Source organism: Epinephelus lanceolatus, chromosome 14, assembly GCF_041903045.1.
Source record: "Epinephelus lanceolatus isolate andai-2023 chromosome 14, ASM4190304v1, whole genome shotgun sequence".
Taxonomy (NCBI): domain Eukaryota; kingdom Metazoa; phylum Chordata; class Actinopteri; order Perciformes; family Serranidae; genus Epinephelus; species Epinephelus lanceolatus.
The window spans coordinates 10,237,397-10,252,724 of NC_135747.1; the positions used below are offsets into that span (position 1 = coordinate 10,237,397).

The 15,328-nt window shown below is 41.8% G+C and overlaps 1 protein-coding gene across 1 annotated transcript; it reads right to left on the reverse strand.

Annotated features, from left to right (window-relative positions):
• Positions 1-243: 243 nt before the first annotated feature.
• lrrc3 (leucine rich repeat containing 3) lies at positions 244-5,340 on the reverse strand. The gene is made up of 2 exons (XM_033618201.2): positions 4,954-5,340; positions 244-3,548 (listed from the first exon to the last, which is right to left on the reverse strand). Exon 2 carries the CDS (start codon positions 3,200-3,202, stop codon positions 2,402-2,404), a length of 801 nt encoding a protein of 266 aa, XP_033474092.1. The 5' UTR covers positions 3,203-3,548; positions 4,954-5,340; the 3' UTR covers positions 244-2,401.
• Positions 5,341-15,328: the final 9,988 nt, after the last annotated feature.

Consider the following 15,328-nt stretch of genomic DNA (forward strand, 5'->3'; position numbering starts at 1 on the left):
ACAATGCCAACATTTATTTGGGTCTTCTGGGCTGCATATATTACAGAATGCAGACCTTGCCTGCTTAAAATACATTTCACCTGGAGCCTTCAGTGCTGGAATATCACCTGGCAATTAACTATACATAATAATATTATTTTGTAACCTTGGCATGAGATGCTAAAATTAGGGATGTCCCGATCAAGTTTCCCCCCCACCCCCCAATCCCAATCCAAGTCATTTAATACTGAGTTTCTGCCGTTACAGAGTCCTAATCTGATACTCCTATTTTCCTAGATAAGACAGCTGCACAGTGCACACTGCAAGCACATTAAAGTTATTAAAACCAATCCAGTGTATATGCCTGACAATTAAATAATTTTGCAACACATAAAAAAAATCCCTGCATCAAAGCTGTTTCTTTTTATTAATTTATTTATTACAAAATAAGTGAGTAGTTATAAAATTACAAGCCCTCTCTTTTATCTTTTTGGCCTTCTTGCTGTCTCGAGGAAATGTCCTTTTAAGAGAGTATTCTGCAGTGTTGTTGCCTTGGTGCAGCCTTTGCCTTGTTTCTAGTGAGTGTTTATTTCCATCGTCTGTATGTCTTTAGCATGGATTAGGTTACATTAATGAATTACTCTTATTGGCTTTTTGCTCCTGGAGCTTTTGATACACTCCTCCACCCACGGTTAAACACCATGTGCATTTAACTAAAGATGCTCTCAGATTGAGCTGGAATAAAACCAGTGCACACAATTTGAGGAAAAAAACAAGAACAAACAGTCTCATACTGCATTTTTGGTGATGTTTATGGTGTGCCGTGTTTTGCCGCTGGCAGGGCTAAGCTCCTAAGGCCCTGACACACCAAGTCGACGGTCAGCTGTCAGTCAAAGTTGGACAATAGGTGAGCGCCGGCTGCCCTCGTCTGTGCGGTGTGCCCCACACCATTAGCTCTCCTTATCGTTTGCTGACCTTTTTTTGGACAATGGTACAGCAGAGCCCCTCGCCGAATAAAATCACACTGATTGGCAGTTCAGCTCAGCGACAGTGACAAATGGAAACAAAGAGCTAAAGTCGAGAGGGGGTGAGACCAAAATGAGCTTGTTATATGATATAGCATATTGTATAGGTGAGATTATTTTTCTTTAGCCACTGACTTCTTCTGACGTTTCATGATGGTTTGTGTTATTGTTCACTAGCACACGGTACATATGCTCTGTTCTTTCATCATCAGATTGTGTTGTTAATATGTTAACTGGCTACAGAAGACCATTGTCTGCGGGTATGGAGGGGTATGTCCTTTCATGCTGGCGCAGAACACGCGCGCTTGTAGGCCATCGGTATGGTGTGTTCATGTGCATTGGCTGAGACACCTTGACGAGAGGGGACGCAGCAGGTGGCTCTCGACGCCGCTGTTCTACGACTTCAGTTTGGTGTGTTTGGGCCTTAACACACACACGGGAGCTCAGCGGAGTGGAGGAGAAATAGACAGCAGGGGAGTTGGAGACGGCTGCAGTCCACGTGTCTCTGCATGAGAGCTTCTACACCAGTGAGACAGCTAGTGTAAAACAAAGGATTAGATTCTCTATGTAACTCAATATAGCCAGTCCTAAAAATTTACTTGACGGGTCCTGATACCAATCTTTGAGATTGGATCAGGACATCCCCAGCTAAAACGTTCTTTATTGGGATGTACTAAAAACACATCAGAACTACAAGTGTATGGCAATGTTTCCTTTTTTGAATACATTTTGTCTTTAGTGTGACACAATGCAGCAGTTTCTCAGAGTAATCTTTTTTCCTGGTTCAGCAGTTTCATGTTCAAGGTTTATTAGAGACAGGGCTGTTTTGCATGTGTCAAGCAAACTGAATATTTACACCTTGCCCTATTTTATATGTTAGCCAAAGTCTCATAAGATGGCCCTTACCTTGATGGTGTGACATGAAGAACATAAATCAATCAATACAAAGTAACTGGGTACACAGTCATCCTCATTCATCTCAGTCCAAATTCAATCACATTGTGGATCAACACCAGAGTGAGAACATTTATCTCCCCAGTCTGGATCCATCATCACTCATGGAAACGTGAGTTTTAGGAGTATTTTGTCTATTTTGTGCTATCGCTGTTGCCCTGTCCAGTTGTAGAGTCAGATTTACTCATATTTAATGAAGTTGGAATAAATGTATTGAAATTTTTTTTTTTTTTTTTAAAAAAGGTATCATTTCTGGGCCTGAAAAAGATCAAAAAGACGCATTTTAGTCACAGAAATACCTCAAACAATGTGCTCAGAAACACTGGTGTAAATGTGTTGCATGTCTTGTTTTTGTCATTTTGTACATAACCGCACATTTACTCACATATTTATGGACACGCACGCACACACACACCACATCCCTTGAGCTGCAAACGGCCCTGCTAGAGAACAGTGCTGATGGTGTCAAAGTCTTTGCTGATCTGAGAGCTGCTGGGCAGTGACTTGAGGTACTCCAGGTGCCTCCTGGCATCCTCCTGATTGTGTCTCACATAGTAGATGACGTACGCAATTACCATGGTGAACCATCCGAACATGGTGACGAACATGGCTACGTCGGTGGTCTTGTGATGAAAGTTGCAGAAGTTGATCCCTGAGTCCAGCACCTGGATTACCGGTTTGCCTGCGTATTCCTCCTGCACAGCTGTGTGGCAGATCACCTCGTTCACTGTCTCGGGGTCCAGACGCAGCTCCCTCAGGACCTCCTGCAGCGTGCACTCACAGTGCCACGGGTTGTTCGAGAGGCTGATTTTTGCTCGTAGACGTGCGAATGCCTCTTTGGGGACACTTTGGATACGGTTGTTCGATAGATCCAGGATGAGGAGGCTGTCGGAAACACCTTGAAATGCTCCGAGGTCCACAGTTTCAATGTCATTGTTAGACAGGTCCAGCTCCTGAAGGTAGTGCAGCTCTCTGAAGGCGTGGTTGGGGATGTGGGTGATGTGGTTGGATGCCAAAAGAAGAACAACAGTATCTCTTGGAAGATCTGATGGGATGTTTTCCAAGTTGCGAGACATACATTGTACCACGGTCATGCCACTCTTCTCTATACAGTGACAACTTGTGGGACAAGCCATCGCTGGTGCACTTGTGACAAATATTCCAAGGAGCAAGCCCCATAAGAGGGCAAAGCCATCAAAGACAGGAAATTTCCTGGGCATATCAGGCCCCGCTAAGTCCTGCATATTCAGCAGCGACTTCCCACAAGCCCTGTCAGGCAAAAGCAATCATGGTTTCACCTGTTTCTTGGCATTAAATGGTGATGATGGCAGCTTCATTAGCTTTCAAAATTATCAACTTATTCACACCAACATGAGGGCCTCTCTGGAGATAATTCTTCAAAATGGATGTGATAGAGCCTCTGATAATCTTTTGAAATAGATTTCAAAAGAGCCCATCCAAAATTGTTGCTGCTCACTGAGCATATTCCAGCAGGGACCTGTAATCTCAGGTTTACTGTGGCAATGCTGAAAGCTTCAGAGAGTTGGGAGCTTGGCAGGTGAGGCTGGAATCAACACGTCATGTTGTGCACTGAAAGAACAAAAAAAAAAATATAGTTATTATATAGTATAATTATTCTTGAACATAAGAAAACAAAGCACTTGGTGCACAGTGCAGCTGAAGATGGCAATGACTGTTGTCAGGTTACATATGAAGAATCATCCAGACAGCGACTCCTGCTAAGATAAGTCATTTTCTAAGTGGCAATGGCAAATGCCTTTGTCTTCCCAAATTGAGCTGAGTAAATGGTATTCCCACAATGTTTACAAAATGTATAATGTGATTAGTGAGAAAAATCCATTTCACTTCAGCAAATCTCATAAACCAGGAGGCACAGTCATGGGTCAATGCCAGCATTTTCTCATTCAATTAGCCAAACGTCATTTTGTTCTGCATTGTCTGCTATAAACCTTACATGAAATTATCCTCTGATGCTGGAACACTTTATCAATATTAATTACATTGTTTCATAGCAGGACAAAGACGAAAAAACCCAACAATAAAAGAGTTCTTCTCCCTTTGACTCCAACAATGAGGATTTTTATTTATTTATTTATTTTTGCAGGGCTCCCTCTTTGCAGGCACTGCTGTCTCTCATGATAAGAATAGCCATGGGGTTTAAAATGACTCCATCTGTCCTACAGGAGGATCATCACTTCAGGACTGCGCACCCTCTGCTGGGCTAAACTGATCTCACAATGAACCCCTCACTGTGTTCGAGGTCATCCGCCCCATGGAGCCGGTGTCTTCTTCTCTTTTTTGTTCTTTTCTTTTTCCGTTTGTCTTTGGCAAAGGCCTGAGAGCTTGAGGCCACACACACACGCGCTCCCTCTCTCTCTTTCACACACACACACACACACACACACACACACACACACACACACATGCAAAAGTCTCAAATAAGCGCTGCACGTTCTCATCAGTCTGAGCCCAGCAGGTGTGGACAAGATGTGGACACACACAAGGACGCCTGCAACACCCTGCACGTATGTTATGACACCACTACGTACATCATTAAGTAAAATAGCACGTGAGGTTTTACTCGTGCATGTGTGCTATAGCTTGTCCGATCTGTCCTCTATGATTTATTTCTTGGAGAGAAATAAGATGGCAAATTGGGTATCAAATGGGCAACAGATGTTTCCTTCAGGTTTGCAGGGAAGAATCTGTTTTAAAAAACTGCACCAAGAGAGTAAACATTTATGCAAGCTCAACACGAATATTAGTCGGACCTGTGAAGGCAGGAATACTTTAGGCAGCGATTTAAGTTTAATCAAGCTGATGATGCCTACATGGAGAGTAAGCTGTCTTATGGCGTTTTGTAATATTGCGGATTTTAATCACATTAACATGAGGCTCTGTGGTTAAAATATTACATCGGCAAAAAAGAGCAAATGACTTAATTAACAAGAACAGTATTTATAGAGGTACTTACCGGGAGAGAGTTTCATCCTTGGACGCATCAATAGCTACTTGTAATGCAGCCTCTGTGGCTAGAAAAGGTTTGTTGGAGAGAAATGGAGTGGAATGGAGAAATGGAGTTTGCTCATGTCACACGTGCATCACCGTTAGACCCCTGGAAATAAATATTAAAACAACATTCTAAAAAACAAACAAAAAAGTGCAGTCAGCTACCTCAACGCGATCACATGTCCGCGAGGGAATAACGGTAAAGTTCCAAAGCAGCACGCGGGGAAGTTATTAAATCTCCGAGTGAGCTGATTCATATCTCCGAACGTGGCTCTTTGTTATGTCTTCTCATAAAACACAAAAGTCACACTTGTTGATGATGATGGTGGTGGTGAAGGTGCTCACAGGCGAAGTCTCCAGGAGCCGCACCGGTCCGACTTATCACGCGCCACTCTCTCCGCAACTCGCGCGCACGGCGCCAGAAGGAGTCCCGGCAGCGCGTGGTTTGGACTGCTGTTCTGCTGGCAGCTCTCCTCGTCCTCCAGCTCCCCCCGCCTGTCCGACTGTCTGTCTGTCTGTATGTATGTTTGTCATCCTCCCTGGCTGCCCTGCCTGCGCCTCCCCTCTGCTCTGAACCCGTCTCCCTCTCCTCTAAGACAATTAACCAAGCAAACAAACAAACAAACAAATTACACATCAGGATATTGTTCCTGCATGCGCAACAGGAGGAAAACATTTATCATGGCAAGTATTTTAGTAATAACTCTTAAAATGACTTTTTGTGTCTTAAATCAATTCAAAACAACCTGACCCCTGGACCATTATTAGTTTTCAGTTTACAGAAATGTTCCATCATTTGAGTCCTGCAGCATGAAATGCAGTGACAACATGTTAATTAAAGAGTGAAAGACAGGTTTTCTGAAATCAATTCTCTTGTTTAACAGCCCACTGCAAGACCTGCCTGTGTCACATTACACTGTGATGTATTGATTATTTTAATCACCTCAAGTGCTGAATCAAACAGACCAGATGTTAGGGATTTAGGCTGCACAGCAGTGGATCAAGATGTCATCTTTGAGGTGTACTGTATTTTAGTGGTAATTGCCCTATCCACAGGCTTATTCCACACACAAAGTGCATAGAAAGTAGACTATATGCCTTTTGACTTAATGCTACCGCTTTCTATGAATCAATCAAGCACCATGCATGTATGCATTATCTCACAGTAAATGCGAACCATTTTTCTAACCAAGCTATTAGGGGTGTTTTATTAAAGAGGTTGTTATGCAACATTTTTAACATGTACAGGAGGAGTGTAAACCACAATGAATACAATTTGCATCTATATGGTAAATAAGGTCAGATCCCATGTGACCTCGACAAATTGATGGTACATGACTGAACATGCAGTAGGGCATTTAGCATTGTTGTGTTTTGTTTCATGTCATCAGTGAGATTCAAAAAATAAAAAAAAAAGCTATTTCAATCCATGCTGAGGAAACTTAAATAGCTGTTTTCAATGATCTGTGTTAAGTGCACTGAGCATTAATCTCACAGTATCTCGTGAAGCATACCGTGGTTAGAATTTAGTGCAGGTTATAAAACACAATGTCATGTCAGTCTTAGATAACCTTGAGAATAACAACAAAAAAAGAAAATCTTGCACATATGGGTTTAGAGGAGTGAGTTTTACCGACGGCTTCAGTTCCATTTGTTCCTCCCCGTGTGATTCAAATGTAGGTCGGCGGGTCCCAGTGTTCCAGGTGTCATTTGAGCTACGGAGGAGTGGAGGTTTATCATGGGGCCAGTCCTGCTGCCACAGTCTCAAACCCACCGTGAGCCAGCTGGAATAATGAATTGAGAATGATGGGGCTGTTAGTCACGTAATATATTCACTACGAAAATCTTCCACCCCCTTCATACCTTCCATTAAAATGCTTTCTGGGAGATCCGATTGCAGTTGGATAGTGTTTGACCACATGTAAGCACAGGTGCTAATGGTCCAAATAGCTCTGAGGGCAGTTTGTGATACAGTCAGTCAAACCCCCTCCAGAGGTGGTCAGGGACGCATTGTGACCACATTAATCACAAGTGTAAATGCAATTACATTATCAATCCAAATACAACAGATACAAGGGAGAAATTTTGTAAATGAGTGAGCCACTTCGAAGTCGTCGGAATTCGGCGCTTGGGCAGTGACTTGTAGCATCAGAAACCAACAAAAAAAGGTGTCCTTTAACATCAGCATGGTACGCAGCCTGTTGCCTTTATAGGTTAACGGCGCCTGGCAGCATCAGAGGGAAACTCGGTGGGACAAGGACGAAAGTTAAGGGGGAAAGGGGGGAGGGGTGGTGGACGGGTCCAACAAACACCGACTTCTACCCGAAAGAGCGGTATTCGCGTCCTGTAAGATTCTAAAGCTAAACCCTGTTCTTATTTCCTAAACCTAACCACTTCCTTTTGTTGCCTAAACCCAACCATGTTTGTTTGTTGTTGAAGGAAAAAAAACTCAATTTGTGGTGTTGTACTGGCGTAGTGCATTTATTTTGAAACAGACTGTATGTAAACGTAAAATTTCCTGTGAAAACTAAAGTGTATCTTGAAAGAAGAAAACTTAACCGTGTGTTCCAGAATGTCAACAACTAACGCACCAAGGGCACCTTGCACATCGTATGTGGACGTTAAAAGTCCATAACCAAAATGTCAATATGTGACGAGGCTGAACCGAGAACGTGTTGGTGAGGAAGTAGTCTCTATATACAGACTCTACATTCAGTGAATGTAGAGTCTGTAGGCAAACCCTGGAGATCTTGCCTCCGGAAGAAGAGCGAAAGAGCCCTGGTTTCCAGTTGTAGGCTGTTTGTAGTCCGTGTGATACTGACCAATCACGTTTGAGCCAGCTGCAGTTGTTGCCAGGTTAAACACTCCGTGCGGTGAACTAACGAGGTGGAACATAATTGGCGTCACTGCAAACTCTGAATCCATCGCAATGGTTCAGCATATTTACTTATATATAAACGGAAGTCGGAAACAGAAATTCGCCTCCTCCGCCCAAATCAAACCGGAATGCCAAAAAATCGGGGGTCTGCCCCCAGAGGCTGTATCGCCGTCTGCCGGAAGTCAGATGCCGAATACAGCCGATGGGTTCCGAGCATGGTGAGGAAGCAACCATTAGTCAGTTAGCGAGCTAAGTTACTAGCATGAAAGCAGCAAGCGAGGCACTCGACACTGGAGTCAAGACCCAAGTGTCTGCTTTCACTTTGGTTTGATGAAAGCAAAGACAATCAGTTGCTACAGTTGTCAAGATGCCATCTAAACATGCTGACATTGCACTCCTGATCTCTGACAAACATTAAAGCCTAACAAGAGGAAACAACCTTTTTTGTAATTATCTCTTTATCTCGAGATAACAAAGCATGCTTTTTAGAGATAACGAATAAAACCTTATATTTTGTCTTGATAAAGGGTTGATTATCTCACCATCACAAGGTAACAAAGCTTATTTTCTCAAGATCACAAAATAATTGACTTGTGATCTCAAGATAACAGTGTTAAAAAAGGAATTGGTAGCATGGTCGTTCTCGACTTCCATAGAAAACAGTTCAATTTCTACACATCCAGAAGATAAAGCACAACATTTGGATTTATTTGGAGCACCACCCCAGGCCAAATTGCCAATCTAAATCCTTTATTAATTTTTCTTTCTCCTGATAATGAGTTTATGATCTCATTATCAAATGCTAACACAGCTCATTCAAAATAATTAACTTGTGATCACAAAATAATAAAAAAAAAGTTTGTTGCTAACACACTTATTGTACAGATAAAATAATTATACAAATTTTCAATGTTGCATTTTCAGGATGCTGCGCTGCCCCCAAGTGGCCAAAAACAAATTTGATGTAGGGTTCACAAACCAATTATATGACTGAGATCAAAGGCGTCATTATTGTAATAAATAAGAAATTATTAGCTAAGCCACACCCCCTTAATAGTGTTCAGCATCCATTGAGTCAAAAAGAGTAATTAAATGAGAAAATCTTTTTATATACATGTATATAGTATGTTATGTATAGATATATATAATTGTTTTGTTTTTTTTTGATGATGATGATGTCAGTAGGCTCTCAGAAATATATGTACAGTATGTGTAACTTCTTTTTGAGGCTAAGAAGTAAACCTCTAATTCCACAGTGGCCGCACCACTGTGTGCATCAGCTTTCACTATTAGTTGTTCCCTGTATGATTCCACGATAAATAAGCAGGCAAGATTTTGGGTCAGGTATCAGCACCTCCACAATTTATTGTTTTCATCTGGGAAATTCTATTATCTCAGCAGGCAGGTGAGCGGAAAAATGCAGCTTTTCAGCAGCACCATAAAACACAGCCGGACCTTCACACGCCAATCCAATATCAAGGTGTCACAGCGGTTATCATGGAAGTCCACTGCAGAATCAATTCTTTGCAAACTGAAACGAACCTGCAACACAAAGATGTGGGTCGTGATTAAGTTATGAAATATGATAATAATATAATCCCTTTCGATTTCTGGGGTGTTTTTCTAAGTATTTGCAAGGTTTCAGACCAGACATAGGATGACCTAATCAATTAAAGAGGTCAGCCTAGCAGAAATAAGTGAGTGCGCTGTCAATAGTGTGGCTGAAAGAAGGTGCTCTCTTTTCCCCATTGTTTGTATTTTATAGTGGCAGCAATGTTGCTAGAGTGAGAATGTAAGTGTTTTGATGAGGGGTCCATGTCATTGGTCCGACAGCCCATTGGTTCGACATCCAATTAGTCCGACTGTCCGCGGTGCTGTACAGCTCGCGGCAGGCGTATGGTGCGCCGCGACCGGCTCTGGGTCAGCTGGGAAAGGCTTGAGGCGGAGCAGGCTCACAGCTTATGTGTTTGCCACTTTCTTTTTCATTTTAACCCACACCATAATCTTTTCCTAACCCTAACCAAGTGTGTTTTTTGCCTAAACCTAACCAGACCTTAACCACAGGGCGTCATGATGATTTCAGAACGGACTTCGGAACAATGGGTTTAATATGGTCGGAACAATGGGATGTCGAACCAATGGGATGTCGAACCAATGGGATGTCGGACCAATGGGCAGTTCCCTTTGATAAGAGGGTGTAAATTTTCAAATTTACCAATCTGCTTTATACAGCAGAGGTAAGCGCTGATTGTCATGCAGTGAGAAAAATTAATTTCCCTCCTCGTATAATGAAGTTTCCCATTATTAATGTTATGCTTTACACACAGTTTATGGAAAGAAAGAAATGCATAATCTCTGGTCTGTCCTCTCTAGACACTCATTTATTATTAATTAAACCAGTTATGCGGCATAACCATAACTATATACACAGGCAACCCAATCACTCAACACATTCTCACTCTGACCTCGTCACATATTGGCATTTTGGTCATGGATGTCCAGATACGGGTGCTTTGGTTGTTGACGTTCTGGGACACAAGTTCTCTTCTTTTAAGATACACCTCAGTTTTCACAGGAAATTTAACGTTTGCATACAGTCTCTTTCAAATGAAATGCACAATTTTGGTTCAACAATGCCAATTGACATTTTTTTTCCTTCAACAACAAACACACATGGTTTGGTTTGGGCAACAAAAGGAAGTGGTTAGGTTTGGGAAAAAAGAACATGGTTTGGCTTAATGAATCTTACAGGGGGTGAACTCCGCTCTCTCGGGTAGAAATCGGTATTTGTTGGACCCGCCCGCCTCACTTGGACTTTCACCGCCTTAACTTTCATCCTTGTCCTGCTACGTTTCCCCCTGACGCCGCCGGGTACCATTAAACTACAATGGCAACCAGGCGAAGATCATGCCGTCCCTGCCCAAGCATGATTTATCCTAACATAGGAACTTTGCAAAAGCCCATATCCATTTCAGGCTAAAATAACAACTTTCTGTTAGGCCCCACCCATGACCATTTGAAGCCCCACCCACTTCTGGTTTAAACCCTTCCCATTCCCAGTACAGATGTGGATCATTTAGTTGGTTGAACAGTTGGAACACAATGGCTTTCTTGCTCATCCTTACCAGTTAGGTGGCTCATTGGAAACACAGTGACATGTCAGCAAAACAAGCCAGGTTTGGTGCTGAAAAGCTGCTGGGAAAAAACACTATGCACTGTTAAAAACACCCAAGTTCAGTGCAACAAACACCACAAACACCGGGGGAAATGCTGCAAGGGATTGCCAAAAAACAACTGGTGTTGTTGTCTGTTGTTTTTGAACAGATGTTTGCAGCCTGGCAGGCGTCTCACCTAGGTGACTCACTGTCCACCCCTCCCTCCACATTATGATGACAATGTCAGCTTATATATTATATCACTTAAGGAATGTTGATTTGATATACATGCAAATGTAGCATATTTGTGGTTTGCAGAAACGTACAATGAGAATAATGGGTGTAGGTTTTGTTCCAACACTGGGTGGGGGGTTTGGGGGTCCTCCTCATGAACATTTTGCACATAAAAATACTAAATTTTCTCCATTGTGGTTAATTTTTACGCTCAAAGTTGCACCTTTTCTATATCAATTTATAGTGTAGATGTGTTTAAATGTGGGACAAATTACACCTATGATGAAAACATTTTCTTCTGGCAACTGGGCTGATATAGAGAGTTATAATACCAAAACCTATCAGGCACTGGGTCAAGACATAAAGATTTTCCAGCATTAGGGAATACTGAAAGCACTTGAGGTGCTGCCTAGACTAAAAACAATGCCCAGACAGAGACTGGTGGCAATTTAAACTGAAAGTCAACATGCTGGGAAGCAGGGTAGCTCCAGGCAGGAAGAGCAATTCAGAGTGCCAATCTGGCTAAATCACTTACATCCAGAGTTTACTGGCTCTGACTGGCACAAAGCATTATTTTTTGTCTGTTTCCTCCTTTATATACTCCACACGGACGCTAATCATCACCAATCCATCATTCACTTAGGCCCAACAAAGGAAGCCTCCAGCAGATATAAATATGCTAAATTAGAACAAATAAGCCCAAAGATGTTTAAGTTGAATACAAAAGCATTGCTCGCAGACAACACAAGCAGCTGGAGGAGGGATTTTATCTTAAGATATATCTGCTGAGTTTGATGATTCCCACACAATGGGAGACAGACATTCACACACAAATGTCCGCCTTTGTCTGACTAGATAAAAGGTCATAATAGGGATCAGTGGTGTTTTCGTTCTGCCAAAACACACACACCTACAAAGTCATAAAATGGGAGGACTGTGACAGTCAGATAAAAGAGAGCCAAGGTCGAGGAATTTGGAACGCAGCTGTTCCGGGAGCAGCAGAATATACCACGCATATGTTGGCAGAGAGATGCAGCAGGTTTTCCACGTCAGCGACTTGTGCTAACACTTCCTCAATCAATTCAAGGGACCAGGCAGAGAAACTCCAGGATTGGAGGAGGTGCGAGTATGTGGCTATTCATCTAGATGAACAACAGCACTACGTTTACGTCCGTATCAATTTATTGTGATTAATGTAGCCACAGCAGAATTTCCCCTATGTCAGGATTTTTTTTTTCCCCCTGCAAAAACATGTTTTGTTCTGAATGCTTTTTGAGGCTATGAAGCTGGGCGGTGGATACTGTAAATAGGATGGCATTATTCTACATTTGTCTGATGATTAACACCCTGGTGAAGTGTTTCTAATGGTCACCATCTATTTATATTATGCACACTTTACCACAAATTTGGCTCGTCCCTGCCTGTAATTGCCCCTCCGACAACTAATAAGAGTTTCAAACACAAAACACATTCATCCAACTCCCCCAAAAGTGAGGAGATGGCCCGCTGATGTATGACCAGTTGATTATGACACTGAAGATAAAGGACTGAGGTGTGTGTGTGTGTGTGTGTGAGTGTGTGTGTGTGTGTGTGTGTGTGTGTGTGCTAGCATGGCAGAATTTACTCAGCAGGCAAAAACCACAAGTCCCGTTGTCACCAGGAGGCCTTTCCCCTCATCTCCCTGTTCACCTGCCCCTTAATGAATCTCCAAATGCCTTAGAGGAGACAAATTGCCCGTGTCCGCTTCATTCAGTCAATTCAACCTCTTGTCACCTACTTACTTATCCAAGTGTATCACTTTGGATTTCCTTCGACAAAGTAAATTCATCTACCTTGAAGGGGGTCAAGATACTGATGAGTCGAGCCTTTAGTTTGGAACGATTCATCACAATTACGTAGTGACTGTAGCAGTGTCCAAGGGAGCAGAGCATTAGCAGCTAATGGCATCCACAGGCGGGGAGGTGGGCTGTAACTGTCTGATTAGCTGCTGCAATACATCTGGAGTCGCTTGTTTGTGACAGGGTGACATGTAATAAAACACAGATTGTACTGATGCGTGGCACATGGTAAATCGGCAGAACATGATTTATCGTCTGACACTGTATCGGGTTAATCTTAGTTATTAATGACTGTGTGCGTATTTATTGATTACCCAATCATCTTATATTGTACATACATTAACTTTTCTCACATTTTGTTATGTTGCAGCCTTATGACTTTTGTTAATGTTTAACTCATCAATCCATAATGATAAACTAAAAAAAACAGGATTGTAGAAGTTTCTGCAAATGTAATACCCACCTTTTTCTTGAGGGCGATGGAGGAGAAATGATTTTCTGTTTAGATAACATTAGTCGCAGTAAGCGAGTTAGTCACTTTGACTGTCTACGCTTTAACCTCAGGGGTTAAATCTTGGTGTTTAACTGCCAATGGTGATTCTTCTCGAACGTAATACACCTTAAATTTAGCAAATACAGATTTTTTTTTTTTTCCCCCTCACATATATTTAAATAATGTTACATTAGCATTTTCTAACATGTCCTTGTGAAGCTCTGGAATCTGTTGCGTTGTCTGTGTCTGTAACATTACTCAACAAGGTTGTCTCTCACATTATTAACCACTAGACTAAGCTAAATTTGTGTCTTCAAGACACGCACCCAGAACAAAAAGGAGTTGTTCCTCAACCAGCGATACAGTTTCCATCATTTACATACAGAGAGGAATAGGTTGCCATACTGTATAATACCAGATCATCCTGTGTAAAGAAATAAAAATACTCTGTCCCTTACTCAATCAATACTGGATGTGATTTAATCTGTTTTTTGCACACCCTACTCTAATGTATACACTACATTTTCACATCGTTGGAATGATATCAGAAACAAAACCAGAGGGGTTTTGAGAGCGGAGAAGTGTTAAACCAGAATTTGCAGAAGAGACTGACACCTAGAATAACAGGTCTTTCACTCAACGTCAGTACATGATGTCCCCGTCTGTCTATGTCTGACTGCATTCTCAACCAGCATTACAAAAATGCCTATTATAAAATAAACTTAGCTGCATACCTTGAACTGTATATAGTCATCTAGGCTGTTTTGTTTTACTTTTTTCATAACTCATAAATTTTTTTAAAAAAAGTTACACATTTTTCTACTACTTTATGGTACTTTAATGGTATTGCTGAGGTCTGCTGCTAAATTTGGTGTTGTGTTTGACTCAGTAGTACTCTGATTTAATAAAACAGCAGTTATAAAATTGTGTAAACTGCATCATTAAGGCAGACGAGCTTTGAAACATCATGTAATTCACTGTATATGGAGCTAAATTAATATGGACTAATGTTAATGTTCGCCAAATGTGCTAGCTTCTGTTTATGAGTTGTAAGCAATCAGTCACCTTCATAAAGGAGTAGATGATAACCTTAGGCTAGCTCAGGCTCTGTTACATTTAACTGCATGTTATCATAGCAAGGGAAGCCAGTTGCTAACAATTGCTTGGTTAAAAAGGAAAACAACCACTGCTTTGGGACAGTTGTCAGAGATGGCAGAGGTATGATCATGCTACCTTGTTTCAAGTGTAACAGGTGTGGTATTATACGTTTTATTTTTCCAATTGCTTTAGGAGAGAGGATTAGTATACCATTAGGTACTGTTCCCATTAGAAAACGCCAGTTCTGGTTCAGTACTGGAAGTCGCACCCATAATTCATGCAAGGCATCATGGGGGCTGGGAATATGGTGGATAAAGAAATGAAATAAAATATCACATTGAGAGTTTGCTGCGACAGTTAAGCTCAGGTGCTTCACATTTCTCTTGAACAGCTTTATGATGTTTTTACACCTTGATTGGAGTCCACCTGTGGTAAATTTTAGTAATCGAACATGATTTGGAAAAGCACACGCCCATCTTAATAAGGTCTCACAGCTGACAATGCATATTCAGTGTAATAACCGAGCCATGAGGTGGAAGGAACTGCCTGCAGAGCTCAGAGACAGGATTGTGCAGAGGTACAGATTTGGGGAGGGCTACAAAAAAACTGCTGCAATTAAAGTTCCCACGAGCAGAGTGGAGAAG

Excerpts from the sequence above, each read along its gene's own strand:
- lrrc3 (XM_033618201.2), bottom strand. The coding sequence starts at position 3,202 with ATGCAGGACTTAGCGGGGCCTGATATGCCCAGGAAATTTCCTGTCTTT.